This window comes from Lupinus angustifolius, unplaced genomic scaffold (assembly GCF_001865875.1).
Source record: "Lupinus angustifolius cultivar Tanjil unplaced genomic scaffold, LupAngTanjil_v1.0 Scaffold_146_2, whole genome shotgun sequence".
In the NCBI taxonomy this organism is placed as follows: Eukaryota; Viridiplantae; Streptophyta; class Magnoliopsida; order Fabales; family Fabaceae; genus Lupinus; species Lupinus angustifolius.
This window is the reverse complement of record NW_017725682.1, coordinates 2,215-22,611: the sequence shown is the minus strand read 5'-3', so window position 1 is coordinate 22,611 and position 20,397 is coordinate 2,215. Positions and strand designations below refer to the sequence as shown.

The 20,397-nt window shown below is 32.2% G+C and overlaps 1 protein-coding gene and 1 long non-coding RNA gene across 4 annotated transcripts; one reads left to right on the top strand and one right to left on the bottom strand.

Moving 5' to 3' along the window:
* Nucleotides 1–4,987: 4,987 nt before the first annotated feature.
* Nucleotides 4,988–7,512, bottom strand: LOC109340172 (embryonic protein DC-8-like). Of its 3 annotated transcripts, none has more exons than XM_019577760.1 (3): nucleotides 6,886–7,512; nucleotides 6,079–6,819; nucleotides 4,988–5,405 (listed from the first exon to the last, which is right to left on the bottom strand). In XM_019577760.1, exons 1-3 carry the CDS (start codon nucleotides 7,396–7,398, stop codon nucleotides 5,142–5,144), a joined length of 1,518 nt encoding a protein of 505 aa, XP_019433305.1. In that variant the 5' UTR covers nucleotides 7,399–7,512; the 3' UTR covers nucleotides 4,988–5,141. The 3 variants fall into 3 exon arrangements, with proteins under 3 accessions (XP_019433305.1, XP_019433306.1, XP_019433304.1); XM_019577761.1 differs by having other exon boundaries at nucleotides 6,079–6,828; nucleotides 6,928–7,512; XM_019577759.1 differs by having other exon boundaries at nucleotides 6,079–7,512.
* A 10,280-nt stretch (nucleotides 7,513–17,792) lies between these two features.
* Nucleotides 17,793–18,486, top strand: LOC109340171. Its single transcript, XR_002106759.1, has 2 exons — nucleotides 17,793–17,961; nucleotides 18,107–18,486. It is a non-coding gene; the product is annotated as an uncharacterized LOC109340171 (long non-coding RNA).
* Nucleotides 18,487–20,397: the final 1,911 nt, after the last annotated feature.

The window sequence follows — 20,397 nt, the reverse complement described above, 5'->3', positions numbered from 1 at the left end:
AAATGGCAGCATTCATGAGAAACCTTAATGCAGTAAAACAGAGAGCAAAAAGCCATGTACGTTACTGAATCTTAAGGAGCAACCCAAGAGGTTTTCACATAGAAACCTAAAGCATTATAAAAGGGCAGAAATAATCAGGGGAGAGGGGGCCAAAAAAAAAGGAACAATCAGAGAGAACAAGCTATCATACACAGTCACAGGGGAGAACACATACATATCACACATATATTGTGAAATCAGCATACCACAACCATACACACCATATAACAACTAGAGAGCAATCCCTGCATATACACATAACAACTCAGAGAATACGTAATATGCTGAAGTAGGCAGAAATCATATAACACGTGCATCACACAAATTCAGGAATAGATACACACGGAGACGTTGCTCAGCAGAATCAGAGGGATAGTTCAGAGATAATACGGTAAAACGATTCAGCCAAATCGAATTGCTACCTAAGGTTAGTATTAAAATCCATATTCGGACTTCATAATTTTCATGGATTGGTGTGTTAATGTCATTATTTTTTACTGTTCCTACACTTAAAAAATCAGCATACAACATATATTTTAGGGTATAATGTCTCCTCTTGGTTGTAATAGTCTTATGCGACACTATTGGCACACCCAAATATTAAAGTGACCTGCCCATGTGTCCTTACGGAACCTCTTGTCTAACCATTTGTCCCTGCCTCCTGGGTTACGTTTGTCTGACATGTTACAGCTAATTATCAATAGTTCGAAACTAAAATAGTAATCAAACAAGACTGTACATCATCATTTTAATAATGCACATAGGTTTGTGTAATTAAATCAGAATGCGATTAAACAAAAAATGAGGTAGATCGTTAAAGCGATAATAATGGAAGCAAGCAATGCATCGCAGTGACCTTAAACCAAAATAATACAATTCATTTCCAGATTAACATCAACCCGTATACGTTTTTTATATGCATCTCATCAATCAAGAATAGCATGCAATAAAAGAAACGTAAATGTCAATATGAGGGATTTGGTCCCTTACCGATTTCCCGCGGATCTGTGATTCCATGATTGAGGGATAGGTCCCAAAACCTAATCAAGCATGTGAAGTGATGTAATGGGTCTCAGGGGCATCGTGTGCCCTCTTGGACAGAGACTCATCTTGTTGCATCGTGAGAAGGGAAGCCTCGAATCGGAAAGCCATCGCAAACCACCACGAGCCACCGCGAGTATAGATTACCGAACCACCATAAAGCACTACCTCTAGAGATACCATTCTTTCATCGTGAATCCATTAAACCACCATGACCCGAACCTCGAACCACCGCACCTCTAGAGATACCATTCTTTCAATGACCATTTTTATCCAAATCGGGCAACTAAGAGTTTTCTACGTTTTAACCGCAAAAAACGTAGTGGCGACTCCAAATCAATCGGAAGAGGTAGAAATCGAGTTCGCCTCCTCCCAAGTCGTAGAGCCGGTCTTCCAACCGAAAATCGGGTCGCGACAACAAGTGAACTAAAAAGTATAACCTACACATTAGTTCACTTGCCACATCAAGTATCTATTTTAAGCAACTTATGTTCAAGGCTAAATGATGTTAATGGAGCCTGAAGTAGGGTGTGACAACCTACTCCGACGAGTGGCACTTAACTATTATTTAATGTATTACATAAAGTTTGAAAATCATCTTATCATACAAGGACACTAGATGAAGGATTTAGAAATGATGTGTGGGATTAACCGAAAGTATAACACATAACTTTTTAATGTTTTTCAAAATCATTTGAGTCTAAAAATAATTCTATATTTCAAACCCATTTTCTCCTTAAGAATTTGTGAATATTAGTTTATGTTTCCTTGTTACTTTTTATGAAACATAACACAAATATCATTAAAAATGTTTAATCATTATATTTGCTATAATATGTCTATATGATTTTCTTGTATTAATGCAATTCAATTTGGTTCAACATAACCATATACTATACTACAATTGAATCTTGAAAGAGATGCAAATGTAAAATAGTAAAGTGATAACTTATCAATTTTATTTGTTTACAAAGAAAGAAACCTTGAATCAAAGTGCAATTTAATTCATAGATTTTATTTTTATGAAAAGGAAAAATATACAGTCATAATGAGTGATCTAACTACTAACTTTTATTTTCACTCATTTACATTTTTATAACTAACATTTATTTTCTGTCATTTAAATTCTGCAATTAACCATTTATTGTTTTATTTATTTATTCTCTACCAACTTTCCTTAAGAAAGTAGTTCGGTTAATAAAGGAAAATGTAAATAAATATCAATCATTATCACTTGTGTTAATTTTTTAAATTCATACTAGTAAACCGACGTTGGAATTTATTCCAACAAAGCCGAGATGATATGAAGTTGTAAATAATTCAATAAAGCTAAGTTTTTGATTAAATGGAATATTCTTGAAACCATTATACCGGCGTTAGAATTTATTCCAACAAAAAAAGAGATGGCGAGCGAAGAATAAACAGTAACTAAATAAATAAATTAGAAACTTGCCTTAACAAAAAGCATCGGAAAAAAAAGCTTTCAACAGTAATCGATTACTCAAACATTTTGTCAAACTGAGTAATTGATTTTCATAGCTTGTAATAGATTACTCAAAAGGTATAATCGATTACATAATTGTTCTGTCCAACAAATTAATTGTTTATCGTGTTGTGTAATCGGTTACTCAAAAAGTGTAATCAATTACCCTGACCAATTTTTTGTAGATAACTTGTTTCTCACTCATGAAACCTGTTACTTAGTTCTGGTAACCTAATACTTAGTCACAGTAACTTGTTACTTAGATCTAGTAACATGTTACATAGTATTTTGAAAATTATTTTCATTTATACTTGCGTTTATCAATTTTCTTTTTAAAATATTTTTGAGCATTACTACTAATTGTATATTTAGAGTATAAGGATAGAAGTACCTAAAAACTTAGATTCTAAGTTCTTGAAGTTGTCTTCATAAGTATTTTTCATTTTCTTCTTTTATGTGATGTTGGTGTCTTCATCAAAATTGTGTCAAAGTCAGGTGCAAGATCTTCTTCACACATTTCTTTACTTTTTGAATTTTAAAGGAAATGAGACTTTTTCTTTTGAACTATGAGTAGGTGAGTACTTACATGGTATAATCAGTTATGCTAATCTTCTGTCCAATGAGTAATCAGTTACTTGATTGAGTATCGTTTACTTTACATTATTTTTGCTTGGTAACATATTACTCAATTTGGGTAACTGATTACTCTATCCTAATAACCTATTACTCAGTTTCGAGTAACTTATTACTCAATTTTTGAAAAATTGTTTTCAACCAAGTTAACTTTTTCAAAACTTTTGAAAAACACTCATAAGAATATTTGAATATTACTTTAGTAAAAAGACTTAGGATCAATAGTACCTAACTTAAAAACTATATAATCTTGTTCTCTTTATGTACATGCTTCTAAGTCTTGATTTTTTCAATCCCCTTTATTCTTTTATTGATGTTGGTATATTCTTTAGATCTAGCCATTGTTAGGAACAAGATCTTCTTTACAGAATATGATGTAAAGATTATACAATATCTCATATTATAAGATAATGAAGTTCTGCATGTATTTTGGAGATTTCTCCATTCAATCATCTTTTGTCCAGCTAGGAGTTGTCAACATTCACTTTCCAACTTGAGGGAGTGTTGAAATATACTTTGGTATTTTGAGTTAATATTGTATTATGCTAGTAATTATTTTAAGTCCACTTATTTTTTGCATAACAAGCAACATTACAAATTCAATTTCTATGATAAATATCTGTAAAATAAATTAGTTAATTAGAAGTTTGGTAGAGTTAAATATATTATAATTTTTATATAATATGTTAGATTAATTTCTTTGTGACTAATTCAAGATCAATTGATTCAATCAACTTATTTGGTCACTAGCAATGTATTGATCTAGTGATGTAAGACTTTATTTGATCATCGTTATTATCAAAATGTCAATAATTCAATTCTTGAGAGTGCGACACTTGTTGAAATAGACAATCATTTACTCTAGAAGTGATTAGTTCCTTACCCAAAAAGGGTGAGAGAATATCATTATTAGTATCAGAAAACTTATTCAGTCAATGAATTACACTTCTTTCTTTTGCTTTTTGATTTCTAATAATTTATTGTGAGTGTGAGATGAATGAAAGCATCAACGTAATAAGATAATCAAATAGAACAATAAACACAAATATCACAAAGCCAATACTGCCATGAAATGGATATAACACTATTTTATTGTCAATTCAATGAAGAAAAGTGGAATGGGGTTCTAAGTTTAGAACAAAATTAGTCATAACAGTAGTAGAACAAGAGAAAGAAAATAGAAAAAAGAGTCTAAGAAGGAAGAACAGTTCAGATTCACCCAAAAATTTCACCGGTTCCATTCCATTCCACCTGAAGTCCTGGAGCCACCTCACATTTTGATTGTGTTTTTTTTTCTTACGGGAAATGTTATCATCATTAAATTGTCAACAATATATATAATTCCTAAATTGTCCTTCATCTCCTTTATCTACTATTTCCATTTAATTAGAGTTTAATATATTAAATTTATACATTATTAATATATATATAAGAGATTTTACATTATCTGACATTATTCAATTATTATATCTTAATGATATAATCATGTGAATGATATAATTTTATTTTAACATATAAGTTAAACTATTTCTCGCGATAGTTTGATAACAAGAGCAAAGAAAAGGTGAGAGAACTTGTATGTCACCAAGAACAGGATCATTTATATCATAGTTTTTATATCTACATTTATTATGAACTAATATTAATTTTTGTTTTAATATTTTTTTTAAATAAAAAAAGTTTTCTTCACCACTGATTATTTATAATGAAAGGTGCTAGACCACCCGGCACTTATAATGTTTTTCTAAAAAAAGAGTTTATTTCCCTTATCATATACACACTGAACAAACAAAGATAAAGTGGATATATAGTGCAAGATAAACTCAACAAAAGTACCACAACATGTAAATAACAATCCAAAGAGGAAACAGAAATTAACAAACATTATTATTGCTTAATATATCATAGTAACACTATATTATAATATAACTCTTTGTTACGTGCTTCATGTACGGCGATCCAAACGAGTAGTAACAATTTCATCTTCCATTTCATCATCCAAGCGTCCAACATCGTTGAAAGTTTGACCCGTCATCTGATCTGCAGCTTTCAGCGTTTCAGCCACCGCTGCAGGTCGATTCTCTTCGACTTTGATTGTCACCTTGTCTCCTCCACGCGCCACTGCACGTCCATCGATGTATTCTTTCCCTCCAATATTTAGTCCTTCCATTTTCCTCCTTGTTTCTTCATCATTTCCACCCACAGTTTCCTGCATTCATCCATACGCACAATTACCTCGTAATTTTTCTCAAATATCAAGATATTTTGTCATAAAAAATAAGCAAACCCATTAGTTATCATTAACTAATTAATCAATCCACAAACTAACCAACGTATATAGATAGATAGTTCTATTATTTGCTTAACATTTTTTAAATGTAACACTGCATCAGTCCGAAGCAAGTTATGTACCTATTTAAAAAACACTTAATCGTTTAATAGTTCAGATTCATGATGTACAAATATAAATGCAACTATTTAAAAAAAATTAAAGGGCTCTACAAATCTAAAATTATATTTCAAATTTTGTCTCAAAGAATGAAACAACAAAAAAAAGTTAATATTTAATTTTGTAATTTAATAGCATATTTTCATTAGTACCTAGCCATTTGGCTAGGGTTTGAGAGAGAGTTGAGAGTTATTCTTCATCCATAATTTTCCTAACGATGTTTTAATTAGAGTCCGAGTCAATAAATACAAATCATTATCCCCAATTCCTTTATCCTTCTCACCCACTTAAATCTACACATGTTAATATTAATATATTAATTAGAATGAAGTGTCACTTTTTATTTGCAAGTAAACATTGATTCTTTGAGGAGAGAATAATATAGGATAGAGGATCTTCACTTGAAGAAGATTAAAGAAATGAAACTTCATACCTTTGCTGCCTCTGTGGTCTCAGAAGCTTTATTCTTAGCTGCTTCCTTAGCCTCCCATGCTCTCTGTTTGGCTGCCTCTGTAGTCTCAGAAGTCTTATTTTTAGCTGCTTCCTTAGCCTCCCACGCTCTCTGTTTGGCTGCCTCCGTAGTCTCAGAAGTCTTATTCTTAGCTGCTTCCTTAGCCTCCCACGCTCTCTGTTTGGCTGCCTCCGTAGTCTCAGAAGTCTTATCCTTAGCTGCTTCAGCTGCATCAGCACTCTTATTCTTTGCCGCCTCAGCTGCATCAGCACTCTTATTCTTTGCCGCCTCCTTAGCCTCCCATGCTCTCTGTTTGGCAGCCTCAGCAGCATCAGCAGTTTTATTCTTTGCCGCCTCAGCAGCACCAGCACTCTTATTCTTTGCCGCATCCCATGTCTCTGCAGTCTTATTCTTAGCAGCCTCAGCTGTCTCCGAAGCCTTCTGCCTAGCTGCCTCGGCTGCATTAGCAGTCTTATCCTTAGTCGCGTCCCATGTCTCTGCAGTCTTATTCTTAGCCGCCTCAGCTGCATCAGCAGTCTTCTCCTTAGTCGCGTCCCATGTCTCTGCAGTCTTATTCACAGTTTCATCTTTCTTACCACCCAAGTAATCTATTGTCCTTTTCACTACTCCAGCAGCAGAGTCCTTCAACTCCCCAAGCTTCCCCACCGTAGTGTCCTTCCCTTCTTTCGCTTTCTCGGCCGTGTAATTTGTTCCCTCCTTGGCCTTCTCCGCGGTGTAATCCTTGTATTCCCCAGCCTTATTCTTCGTCACGTCTTTCGCCTCCTTTGCCTTCTCAGCTGTGTAGTCCTTGTATTCCCCAGCTTTGTTCGCTGTTGTGTCTTTAGCCTCCTTTGCCTTTTGAGTTGCATAATCCGTGTACTCTCCAACCTTTGAACCAGCTTTGTCACTAGCCTCTTTTAATTTCTCAGCTGTGTAATCCTTGTATTCCTTAGCCTTTCCGGTTGCAGAATCATATACCCCACGAGACTTATCTGCTGATATATCTCTAACTTCACCTGTTCCTAAATCATCATCATTAGTAACATACACTACCTCCGTCCTAGTAGTGTTTGGCTCAACAGGGTGGTCACCTTTACCAACCACAGCTTCCTTTGCATTTTCATATGTGCCTTGCACCGCTCTCAGCACGGAACCAATGACACCAGGTTTTTGCTGATCTTGTTGTTGCTTGTCAACAGAACCCAAATCATGATCTCTTGTTCTATTAACTTCCTCAAGATCTTTTGCAGCAACCTTAGCTGCTGCCTCGGCTTCCTTGGATTGTTGCTTTGTTGACGCCATTGATTGATTTCAATCTAATGCAATTTGATGAGGGGAAGAAAGAAGAAATGTTGTGTCTTTAGAACTTGGTTTTCACTTAGTTATGGATATATAAGTGGGTTTGAATTGTGAAGGAATGAAGTGAACTTGGTATTATATAGTAACAGTGGAATACTGATTACTAAGTACAATGTTGTGATTGGTCGGTGACACGTGGGTACATAAAATAAAGTAGCAGTGGGTGAAGGGACAGCTGGCATGCATGCTTTAGAGGTGTGACACGTAAATCTTGAGATGCTGCTTGTTGGTGACATCTATGTAACAAGTCTCAAGCATCTGTCTATTGTAATTTACGGTACCGTGACGTGATGGTCTAAAGAATTTGTGATAAGATAGAGAGATTTGGATGTCGGAGACAAGTGAACACATAGAATTGAAAGGGATAATGGATTATAAAAAACAAATAAATTAAAGTTATGGACGTGTCATGGTAGGGATAACTATGATTTAAAGTTTGGGTATAGATTGATATTTTTATTCTCGATGGCCATTGAGACTTGTTGTGAAATGAGTCTAGATATTGATAATGAGATAATCTTAACTCAGTGATATTTAGACTTGTTATCCAGTCTTAAATCTATATACATAACCATAATATCATGTTAATCCATAATTGTAATATCACATAATTGATAAATATGATTATTATATTGTAAATAGTGATATTTGTAAACTTACATTAGTTTATATGCATATAAAAAATTTGATAAACATTCTAATGCGAAGATCTAGAACTTTATATTTTCATAAAGGTAAATAAAAGGAAGTGTATCGTTATCATGGATTTACTTTGAAGATAAAGTCTTACAAGAATGAATATTGTCTACATGTAACTTTGATATCTATATATATAGAATGTTGGTTTCTCCTTTTAACACATTTCTTAATAGTACATTAGTGATAGATATAATGCACTTTTTAGTTGGGTAGAGTCAGAAGCACATTCTTAATTTATAGGGCATGATAAGTGCCTCCATCACATATTCTTTCAAGAAATTGGCTTTCAAATGGTTAAGTCATTTCACATAACCATTCATGTCAGATGACATTATACCAATAGTCATCTCACTTAACATAATATTTATTTGATTTTATTTAATTATTCAAATACAAATAATATCATAATAAAATGATGTTTTTTTTCATAAGTTAGTCAACATGATTTAACTATTTCTTTAACTATTAAACCATTATATGAGATATAATTCTTACAATACTATTTCATTAAGTAATGATGTTATATTGTTATTCATTTATGTGATGTAATGTTATATTGATTAAATTGTGCTTAGTAACTAAGTTTTTCATCCTAATGTTGAAAACTTGTTTTTTATGTTTGTTGGAGTAAAATGAGTTGGATTTAATAGTCAATTTAAATTGTGTTTAAATTATGATATAATTCTTTTCTTTTTTGCCCAAATAACATTTAAGATTGTAGGAAATATAGACATGACTACATAAATTACTCACAATTATTTTTAGTATTTTTAATTACTACGTACTCGCATATCTACTGGACACCCAATAACCCATTGGTAACAGACACAACAGGTATCCATGCAAATCTATGACCGATCTGGGTCCAAAAATGAAGTAATTGGTCGAATCCAGGTAGTGCACCATCCAAACCTAACAAAAACCATTTTCATCCTATTCATGGGAAATTTATTTATTTTTAATTTCGTATATTTCATTAACTAATTATAATTACGAATAATTTATTTTGTACAATCATAATTAATTAATAAGAAACGTAAATAAATAAAATTGTTCAATTATGTTGCAATAACAATAGTAAATTCTTAAAAGAAATAATGGATGACTAATTCTTAAACAAGTGAAAATTAGATAAGTGGAAAATTAGATGATTGATAAATTAGATTACTCTTAGACCTTGATATCGTTAATCATGGATGTCAATAGGCGTTCTATATTTAACTTTGGATTTTATTGTGCTTTGTGTTAGGATAGAAAGTGTAACTTCTCAAACGTTTCCACCATCTTCCTTTGTCTCCGCCCACTTGTTTATTGTTGTTGGCAACTAGGTTACGGAATACAAAGATGTAGAAAATGAAAAGTGGATAACTAGTTTGGAATATATCCTAATACAAAGAAGCAAAAAACAACAATAACATTAAAATGAAGGTGTTAACTTTGAGAAATTTAAATTGTGAAGTAGAAAACAATATAACATAAATACCTTTAAATTTGTAGTGTAATTAGGGATGGCAACGGGCACGGGCGGGCACGGGTAGTAGCTACCCACTACTTATTTCAAAATAGGAGAACATTACTCATACCTGCCCGTATGCAGCTATTTGCGGGTACCCGTGTGTAGGTTTTTGCGGGTATGTCTGGGTACTGTGAGTACAACGTGTACCCGCGAGTTTCCTATATTATAAATGAATTTTTAATTTTTTACTTCTATTATGTTTCAAATGAAATGAAACTTAGTTATTTTTTGTACCTTTTCATTGAATATTTGGCAAAAATGCTAAATTTATTGGTGTTTTCTATTTGTATGATTTTTTGTTCTCATTTCCTTAACAAAAAGTATATATTTTATTTGTAAAACATGTGTGTTTCTACGCATGTAATAATATTTGTAGGGTGTTTCACCACCAAACTCAATAAAATATGTAAACAAAGTAAAAAGAAAAAATATACATAATATAATGAAAGTTAGAATAATATACTTTTTATTTTAATTAAATATAATATTTAATCATATAAATAACAGGTACCCGCGGGCACGGGTACCATAATACCTATACCCACCCGTATGTACTACGGGTATTTTTAAAAACTCGTTTATAATACCTACAGGTATCCGTTTGTGACCCGTACCCGTACCTGTATGGGTTTTACCCACGGATACGAGTTTTTTTGTCATCCCTAAGTGTAATTAACATGAGGACAACATAATCAGTAACAACTACTTGTAAAATTGAGGGTAATGTTGCAAAAATTTTAAGGAGAGTGAGTTATTCTTTAACTCAACCCAACAATAACATCATTATAATCTAGAGGAGTAACAAATTGAAGAAGTTTTGTTTCTTCCATCATGTCTATTAATGATGTGTCTGCTAGACTTGACATGAACAAGACATTCATCTTTGAGTAATCATTTTAAAAGATGGAAGTTGAAGATGATGTTCTTCCTCGTCATAAAGAAATTCACATATTTTCGAGCTTTGAAAGACCAGATGTTGTTTAGACATCAACTGAAGAGGAACTGAAAAAAGAAAATAAGGACTTGCCGCTTAGGAGGCAAGTGATCTTTTTATAAGAAGTTTACCCTCAATGGGCTGTATGACGACCCATACGACTATTATATCGCGAACAAACCTACTAAGTAGGTTTGGAATGCTATATAGGAGAAGTATGATATTAAGAAAGTTGGAACGAAGAAGTATATTGTCAAGCACTACCTCAACACCCGATGACATATGATAAATCACTGGAAGAACAATCTCATGAACTTCAGAAAATTGCATATGAGTTTATCTCTAAAGGTATGAACTTAGATGAACAATTTTATGTAGCTATAATCATAGACAAAATGCCCAATGCCTTAAAAGATTTCAAAAATATTCTTAGGCATAAAACTAAACAATTTTTATTAGAAAGCATGATTATTTACTACAGATTTTTGATTACCCAATGTCACCGTTGAATTAGGATTTTTTTTCTCTTTCCTTTAATTTATATATTATTTTATTTACAAGTTAGTGTGCAACTTAAGTGAGGAACCATTCTTATTTGGATATATGTCCCAAAAGATTTTGTATATTCATCAACTTTGTTTAGCGGTCAATTAAAAATATGAATGTTGTTGTAGAGTTAAGAATTATATTGTTCTTCTATGTCGAAGAGGGGTTTGTCAAATCTAAGTTGCATTGCTTGATCTGGGCAATAATCAACCTTGGAGAGTTGTCGGAGTCAACTTGCTTCGTTAAACCAAGTAGTTGTCAATCTTGTACCACCTTGAGTGAGTACTTGAGAGTCCATTTTGATATATAAGTTAGTATTTATAAGAGTATACTTAGAGAGAGATAAAGATAATACCTTATCGGTCGGTTCACCTATTTATACCAAATGTTGTGGCTTACATTCCAAGGAGGGGTATTATCATTGTGGATTACATAGTCTCATCCTTTCAGCAACCATAGAGAGACAAGATGTAAATTTGGACTATCCTTATGATGTGGGCAATGTGAACATGCTGATTGTCAAGTGTGGTGCCTATCCCTTTGGCATGTAGGATGGTTCTTTGGCGTAGTAGATGCTACATGTGTTGTTTTTGTGGTCATTTCTCTAAGCTATGTCGGTCGTCCAGGCATGATTAACTATCATAAAAGTTAGATCTTGTGTACCTAAGCATGATCAAAAGTTGTGAGAAATAGATCTTGGTTGCATGATCGTTAGCCTCTTACTAGTCTTAACACTAGGATGAAACAGTTGCCCCAAGTCTAGTGGCTTGGCTATTGTAGAGTGTGTCAGAAGACTTGAAGCTCTTTTGGACAAACCTGGTCAATATTTTTGAGAACATAATCATGTATGTTTGGTAGTTAGACTCACACTTGGAATGGAAAAATTGTGCCTAATCTGGTGGTATGGCCATTGTCGGGCATGACAGTTGATTTGAAGTTGTTTAGCTTGGCTAATTTAAATATAGGTATATCGTTCTGATGATGCCTTTTTGGAAGGTGATTTAAACTGGGTATATGGTGAGTCCATCCGTCCATGATCAAATTTTCTTTGAGTTCAGTGTTCAAGGCAGAAACCATTTTTAAATATTCAACAAATTCTACTGAATTGTGTGGTATCGTTCATTTCTTGTGAATTCATATGGTTATGCCATGTGGGTAGCCTTCATTATTGTCGTTATGACACAAGACACGTGGGTGGTCAAGAAGTACATCGCTTTTTATGTGATACTTGTCGCTTTGGCATGCCCACTATTAAATTCAAATTAGATAGTTGGGTGGTTGAGGTACATTAATGAAGCATTTTTGTGGTAAGAATATGTTTAACAGGCTGAATGATCTAATCTTCTACTTTAAGTATGTAGTTAATCAAACAAAATCTATAACATATTCGAGTTGACAAATATTGTGTTCAAGACCTGCTTGTGTTTGTGGCCTATATCTATTCAAGACCTGCTTGTGTTTGTGACCTATATCTATTCAAGACCTATCTAAATTCAAGACTCTTTTATAGACAAGACATTTTTGCAAATTAATCAACATTTCTGAGCATGACCGCTTCTTTTAAAAATACATCTTTAATATGACGAATTCAAGTCGTCAATCTGAGAAAAATGATATAGTCAATTTAGTTGAACTAAGAAAGAATAAAAAAACATATATATATATATATATAGATGTGATTTGGGGGGAAAAATCAGAAAGAATTGTTCATTAGAGAAAATTCATTTGAATCATGTGATTTGGCAAAATGAAGTCTATTGGTCCCCAATTTTTAAGTCTACCGCATTCTCTCCCACTAGAATGTTTCAATAATCATGAAGTATTAAATATTCATTTCAAAATGATTATGAATCATTAATGGCGTTATAGAAATACAAGAGATAATCAAGTTGAAGAGAAGACAAAGCTTCAACGAATATTAATATCAAGAATAAGCTTTGCCATAACTTAAACTATAACAATAACAAATGTATTAATTGTTTCATCTATAATTAGCCTGAATATTTAAAGAACTTAAGAACATTCGGGAATACACAAGTAATTTGAATATCGTTTAATGCTCACATTTATTTCAAATATTATGATCTTATTGTATTTAATAGCTCCAAGATATATTGAACATGTGTGCTCAATCATCTTTTATTTAATTTGTAGTCTTTCTCTTTCATATTTATTTTACTTGTTGAGTGTGATTAAAAGACTTTTAAAATCATAAATCTTCTTTTAACGCAAACCATTGTTTAGTGTTAGGTGTGGAGATGCTAGTTGTGTAAACATTCCTAAAGTTGTAGAGTCTGGAGAAGCTAGTTGTACAAAGAGTACTTATTAATGTAATTAATGTTAGATTATAGTGAAATATTGGTGTTCACAAAAAACTGAACACAACCTACAATTTTGGGTGGATCAATATAAATATATATTTCAATTCTCTATCTCTAAGCTCCTTTCAAACTATGTTTATAAAACTGATTTTTAATTTGAGGAGTTTGATTCTATGCTACAAGCAAGTTCTTTTTTCAAGCATCCTTCAAAATCTTCTTCTATATGATGAAATAGCTATCTAAAAATTCTTATGAGAACAAAAGAGTCAATTGTTGGAACTGTTTTATGATCAAAATTGTTATCTTTACCAAAAAGGTTTTAAAGTTTATTTTATACTTGGGAAAAAAAATTCAACTCTTTATATTATTTTTGGTTATTTCACACATGAGGCTTACATCATGAGTTGTGAGAGTCGTCCATATAACGAGGCTTTTCTCCAAAACTATAGGACATGTCATCTCAATGAGTTTGGAGCAACTGATTTGGTTTTTTTACAGTGCCGCATAATTTTTCACATTTAAAAGATAAGGATGTGTTTTGGAGCAATTGCTCTTACTCGCACTCATCAAGGTTTGTTATCCTTATAAGTTAGTTGAAGATTTCTAAGTTAGGAGCAAAAAAACTAGATGAAATCGATTGATAAGTTAACTAACACGTGTAAAATGACAAAAGCCATTATCTTATAAGTTCATAAGCTACTTCAAGTATCTTATCAAAAATACGAACTTGTATGCTTGTTAGGGATGTAAAAGTTAGGTTACATTTTTGGTACATTTCAATGATCGAACATAAAGACATAATTGAGTTCACCTTATTTAACTATAAAGGTTATTGTACGAACCAGACCACTCATGAATATATATATATATATATATATATATATATTTGCATCAATTGGAGACTCAAAATGTATTACAAGATATATTGTTTGTCCATAAAAGGAAAAATACTATTATTATTATTATCAGAAAAAATAAACCATAAATAGATGAGCAAACAAATTGAAACTCATAAGTGCTTCATGTGAATGCAAGCATGCAACAAAATGATTTTGATGAAGACAAAACTTAATACTTATATTCAATTTGAATAGTTAGAGTCTAAGTTAGACAAAACATGATTTTGATGGACAAGGACAAATCAACTAGCTAGAACAACATAAAGACTCATATTCAAGCTTCAAGAAAGGATCATCAAGGCTACAATAATCTTTTTATTTTTAGGTCCTAGGATGTTTTGAATAGGTAGAATCTAAGTTGAGTGAACCTTATGATAAATCTCACATAATTAGAATATGAACATAGTGTATATGAGATATTGATACATAACATGATTTAGGTGTATTTAACATGCATACATGATTCTGATGCATTAATACTTATATCAATTTCAAAATCATACACCATGCATTAACCATTCATGTTAGAGGTTCATCGAAAATTAACTAAGTCTTTTCAGAAAAAAACGTTAATTGATTAAGATATTGGTTAATCGATTAAGTATTTGCAAATGAGAAACTCGTTAATCGATTAAGGACATGATTAATCAATTAAGTTACTTTCTGTTTTTGGAATCTTGGACTTTTAAAGCAACGTTAATCGATTAAGTAGTTATTTAATCAATTATCACCAACAGAAAATAATTTGAAACCGAATGGCATTTTATCATCTTTTCTCATAGGCAAAAGAACAAGAATTTTACAAGTGATACAAAAACTTGATACAAGATTGATACACTTTTTCAGGAGTGATTTTCTGAAAAGAGTGAAATAAACTTTCACGTGAAAAGAAAGACTTTTGTGAATCTTTGAAAGAGTTTATTTTCAAACATTGAGTGATTTCAAAGATTTTATCTTGAGTGAATTGTAATCATTCATATTCATCTATGAGGTTGTGAGATTTCTCAAAGGGTAGTTTTGTTGAGAATATTAGTGTATAATTAGCACATTGTAGATGCAAGAAACTTTATACACGTTTTTACGGTCGATTTGTAAATTTGTGTCTTTGGGGTGTGCGACATCACCTAGTTGGAGGAGAGAAATTTAGGAGAAATCCTAGAATGTGGTCAAGATCCAAGAAGAGGTCTCTTTAGGTATACTTATTTAGAAGTGGTGAGGAACCATTAGAAGCTAGGTCCTAGAGAAATCTTGGTGGAAGAAGTAATTTGTATAAACATTTGATTTCTTCTTAGTACAACAAAATCTCCCAAAATCAGAAGGGGTGAATTATATATAAATTTCAGTGGATTGATAATCGAAATAGGATAAATTAATTATGTTATATTCTCTTTTTCCCTACTCTTTTACTTAAAAACTGTATGATTCATATTTTGAAACATCCTTATAAAACTGCAACCTGACTATAGCATAGGGGAAGGAAGAGCCTCTCATAATAATTATATCGGTTAACCCTTTTGAAGCATAATGTTTTATGGCTTTTAGGTAAAGAAACCTTAATTGGACATTAGATAATGAAAGTGGAAGTAGTTTTGAAGTGTAACCATAAATGACTACTCAATTGCTGATAGTGAATGTTATTGCCAAAAAACATCTCACGGACATCCTTGAAATAACGAGTTATGAATAATTAGTAACTTTTGATTTATAATTAAAAAAACATTGCAATTTGTAGTGTAACGTTTAACTAAATATTTTTTTTACAATTTTTGTTAACTTGTTTTTATCAATTTTGTCTTAATCAAGATCACTCGTAATAAAAGGTTATCTAACTATTTGCTAAGAGGCTAACAATCAAAAGAAATAGAATTGGTCCCAAGATGTAAAAATACACATTTCAATTTTTATGTTGTTTTAAATTTTTTTGCACCTTTCTTATTTTATGAATATAGACTAGATAAAATAGGGTGTTAACAACTACAATTCACACGAAATTGATAAGCCCATCATAGCTTTGATGAGTAAGCTCAAGTAGGTAACTAAGTTGCTTAGCCAAGTGACCAAACCCATGCTGAAGGATTTGGTCAACAGCTTGGCAGTGGAAACAAGCAGCAGTGTATAGGAAGGCCTATAAAAAGGATGCACCTCAAAGGTAGAAACACATTCCATTTGTCATTCTAACATCCACTCCTCATTCATACACTTGAACCGAATTCTTCTCTTCTTCTTGTAATTTTCTTGGAGAATTTCCACTGCAAAGTAGTGTAGGTAAGTGTAGTTTGTAGTTTTTCTTTCTTAATTCAAGAGGAGAAAGGAGATGCAAATGAGATGCAAAATCATAATTTTGTAATCTCATTTGGGACCAAAAGCATCTCATCCATGGATAGATGGTTCATGCTCCTACAAATTGACTTGGATTATGGTATAATTTCTTCTCTTTAATTTATCATCTTTTGAAATCAATGCATTCAAGTTATTATTTTTGGGTTAAGTTTTTTTGATTCTTTATGAAGTTCTTAATGCAGTTTTAGCTTGATCACCTAAAACTTGATTTAAAGATCCAAAATGCTTCTTCTTAAAGTATTGACAAGTGAACTAAAAAGTATAACCTACACCTTAGTTCACTTGCCATATCAAGCATCTATTTTAAACAACTTATGTTCAAGGCTAAATAATGTTAATGGAGCCTGAAGTAGGGTGCGACAACCTGCTCCGACGAGTGACACTTAACTATTATTTAGTGTATTTCATAAAGTTTGAAAATCATCTTATCATTCTAGGACACTAGATGAAGGATTTAGAAATGATGTATGGAATTAACCAAAGATATAACACATAACTTGTAATGTTTTCAAAATCAATTAATTGTAGAAACAAATCCATATTTCCAAACCAATTTCTTCGTTAAGAATTTGTGCATAATAAGTTGTTTTATATTTAAGTTTACTTGTCAATATTTTTTAAACAAAATCAACCAAAAAGATGTTTAAACATTATTAGTAATATAATATGTTTATAATAATATTTTATTAGAGAATTCTTTGTGGTTCGACATAACCTTATACTATACTACAACTGAATCTTGAAAAGGATGCGAATGTAAAATAGTAAAGTGTTAACTTATAAATTTTATTTGTGGACAAAGAAAGAAACCTTGAATCAAAGTACAATTTAATTCATAAGTTGTATCTTTGAGAAAAGGAAAAATACACAGTTATAATGAGTGATCTAACTGCTAACTTTTACTTTCAGTCATTTACATTTCCGCAACTAACATTTGTTTTCTGTCATTTAAATTTTACAAATAACTATTTATTGCTTTATTTATTATTTATATCAACCCTTCAAAAGAAGTGGTACGGTTAACTTTCAACTTCATTTTTTTGTCATTTTATTATTCTTTGATACCAACCTTTCGAAATTCAAAATATTTTAGCCATGCATGATATTTTCAGGAACAGCGAAAAATAGTAAAGTTGATTTCCATTTGTTTAATTTGATTCTACAGGGGCTGTATTTAACCTGATATGTGGTGAAAAAGATGAAAGGCTTATGTCAAAGATTGAGAACCATTTTGGCACCCATGTAGCTGAGGTATGATAATGGTGCTTGGTTTTTGATACTCCATGCAGTATCATGCAAAATGATGAATTTGAAAATTTTATTGTCTTGGTATTCTCGTTTTAATATGAAGGTATGCATCTTAACCAACATAGTTTTCCTAATGTCTGGGATGCAGGTGCGGGAAAACAGTGTTGAAGACTATAAAGGTGCTCTTAAGGAGGCTGGTTTACTGCAATGATGTAAATCTACAGAAGTCAAACTGATGTTAAAAACTGTGTTTGGCCCCGGAATGTGCTTGGGTACTGGCTAAGGATTTCCCCATATTCACCAATACTTTTTATTATTTTCCATGGACACATGCTGATCATGATTTAACTAAGGGAATGAAGAGTTCCTGTTTGGTATTTTAGTTTTACAGTTGTGGAAAATTTCCTCCTTAATATTGGATGTCAGGGTTGTAATGGGACAACCTATTATGTTTTGTTTTTTTCTTTGTAGTTTTGCTGTAATCCTTTGAATAATTCTTAGTATAGAATGGTCCTTTTTGGTCGTGTAGTCTTCATGCCCTCAGCTTAGGTTTCAAATGTGATATTACCAAATACTGCAGGGGTACAAGAGCAAACAAGATATCGAAGGGGTAAGTTGCAAATGTGAGGTTTCATTGTCTTGCAGTGTCAGACTGGATGGTGTTTGAAACATGAGATGCTTCAAGTGCTGTATGGATAAATATTGCAAATATTGCCTGCTTGCTATTTTCTACTTCCATCCGTCTTTGACAACATTTTTATATAAAGGATTCATTATACTATCATATCATGGCAGATAATGGTTAAAGTGGTGCTCGATCGATTAATTAGTGAGCTTAATCGATTAATACGAGACAGAAATATAATTATCAGATCAGCTTCTTGTATAGTTATTTACCAACAAACAAGTAGAGATATAGCAGATATTTTTATGCAATATTAACAAGGATATGACAAAGTATCAGTATGCAAAATATCAGCTTCAAATGAATTATAAAAGAGATTGAGAGAGAACAACTTGCACAAATGAATTTTTATCTGATTCGTTTGCGGGTCCACTTGTAAATTACATTCAGGCCTTCCCTTCTAATCTTGAGAGATTTCTCTTCACTATATTGAACACTTTGTATTGTCACATACACCAATTCAATTACAAGACTCTAGATGCTTCTTTCTTGAATTTCAAGAACCTCTAACCTTGGTTTGACTATCTCTATCGCCTGAGAAAACCTTTCTCGCGATCCAGCCCCGGCCATGATCCTAGCTCTAAATTCAAGACCTCCTAGCCTTGGTGAAGATTCACTCAATCTCAATGATGGTAAGACACCAAGAGACTAAACCTAAAGTACAAAAAAAGTATACAAAAAAAGAGTTTTACCAACCACTAATTTGCTCTCTAATGGTTCCTAAACAATTATATGCAATGTTACACGTTTCTGCAATTTGCTAGAACTTATACAAAATAGATTTGACCCTTCAAACCGTTATTTTCAGTTACGTAGTTAAAACAAAAAACAATTATAACAGAAAACAGACACGTTAATCGATTAAGTCACCACGTTAATCGATTAATCATCATATATCAAAACGTGATTAAATGGTAAACTACCTATATATTATGCTTGACTCTTATACATGTTTTAGCAATTATATTATGCCTAATATGCACATATAGCATGTATGATTAATGCATGAACATATAATAAACTAGATGATATGCCTCATGAAGATGATATGTCAATATTAATGGCTTGTGAGACTTGCATCTAGGTTTACCTAACCTATACTTACTAACTAAGGCACACATCCCAGACTACTTAGAAATATAACTCTATTGATATAACCTAGTCTAGATATGGCCAATGAGTTCTAGGTATGTTGATTGTTGAGTCATCTTCAAGCTTTTACTAAATTTTTGTCTTCATCAAAACATTGCTAGTGCAATCCTTGACAGTTTCCACTTTCACTTCATACAGAAAACCCATTGTGGCTTTCTATCACCATCCACCAACCTTAATACTTTAACTATATGCTCGAAAACTTCTAATATACCAGTAGCCCTACTTCCAAATTCATGATCCAAAACAATTTTTCTTGCTTCAAGTGCTGGCCCATTCTTTCGTTTGTAAAATTTAGATTTTCTGAATTCTTCGGAGTTGAACATTTGTTTCAGACCTTAATTTTGATTCACAATTCAACACCGAATTGAAAGTGAGTTTTTCATATAGTTATTTGTGTTTTTAATTACATTATATTTAACTTGTATTGAGTTATAAATATTTCCCTTATAAATGAGTGAAAGTGATTTCACTCATGTAGCTTGTATTGAGTTGGGGTTTCCGAGTTCGGACTCATTTAGCTTACATTATGAGTTAGGGTTCCCCCATTTTTAATTACATAATAATGCATTTGCTCTGCTTGGTGAGCTTAACTCCAAGCT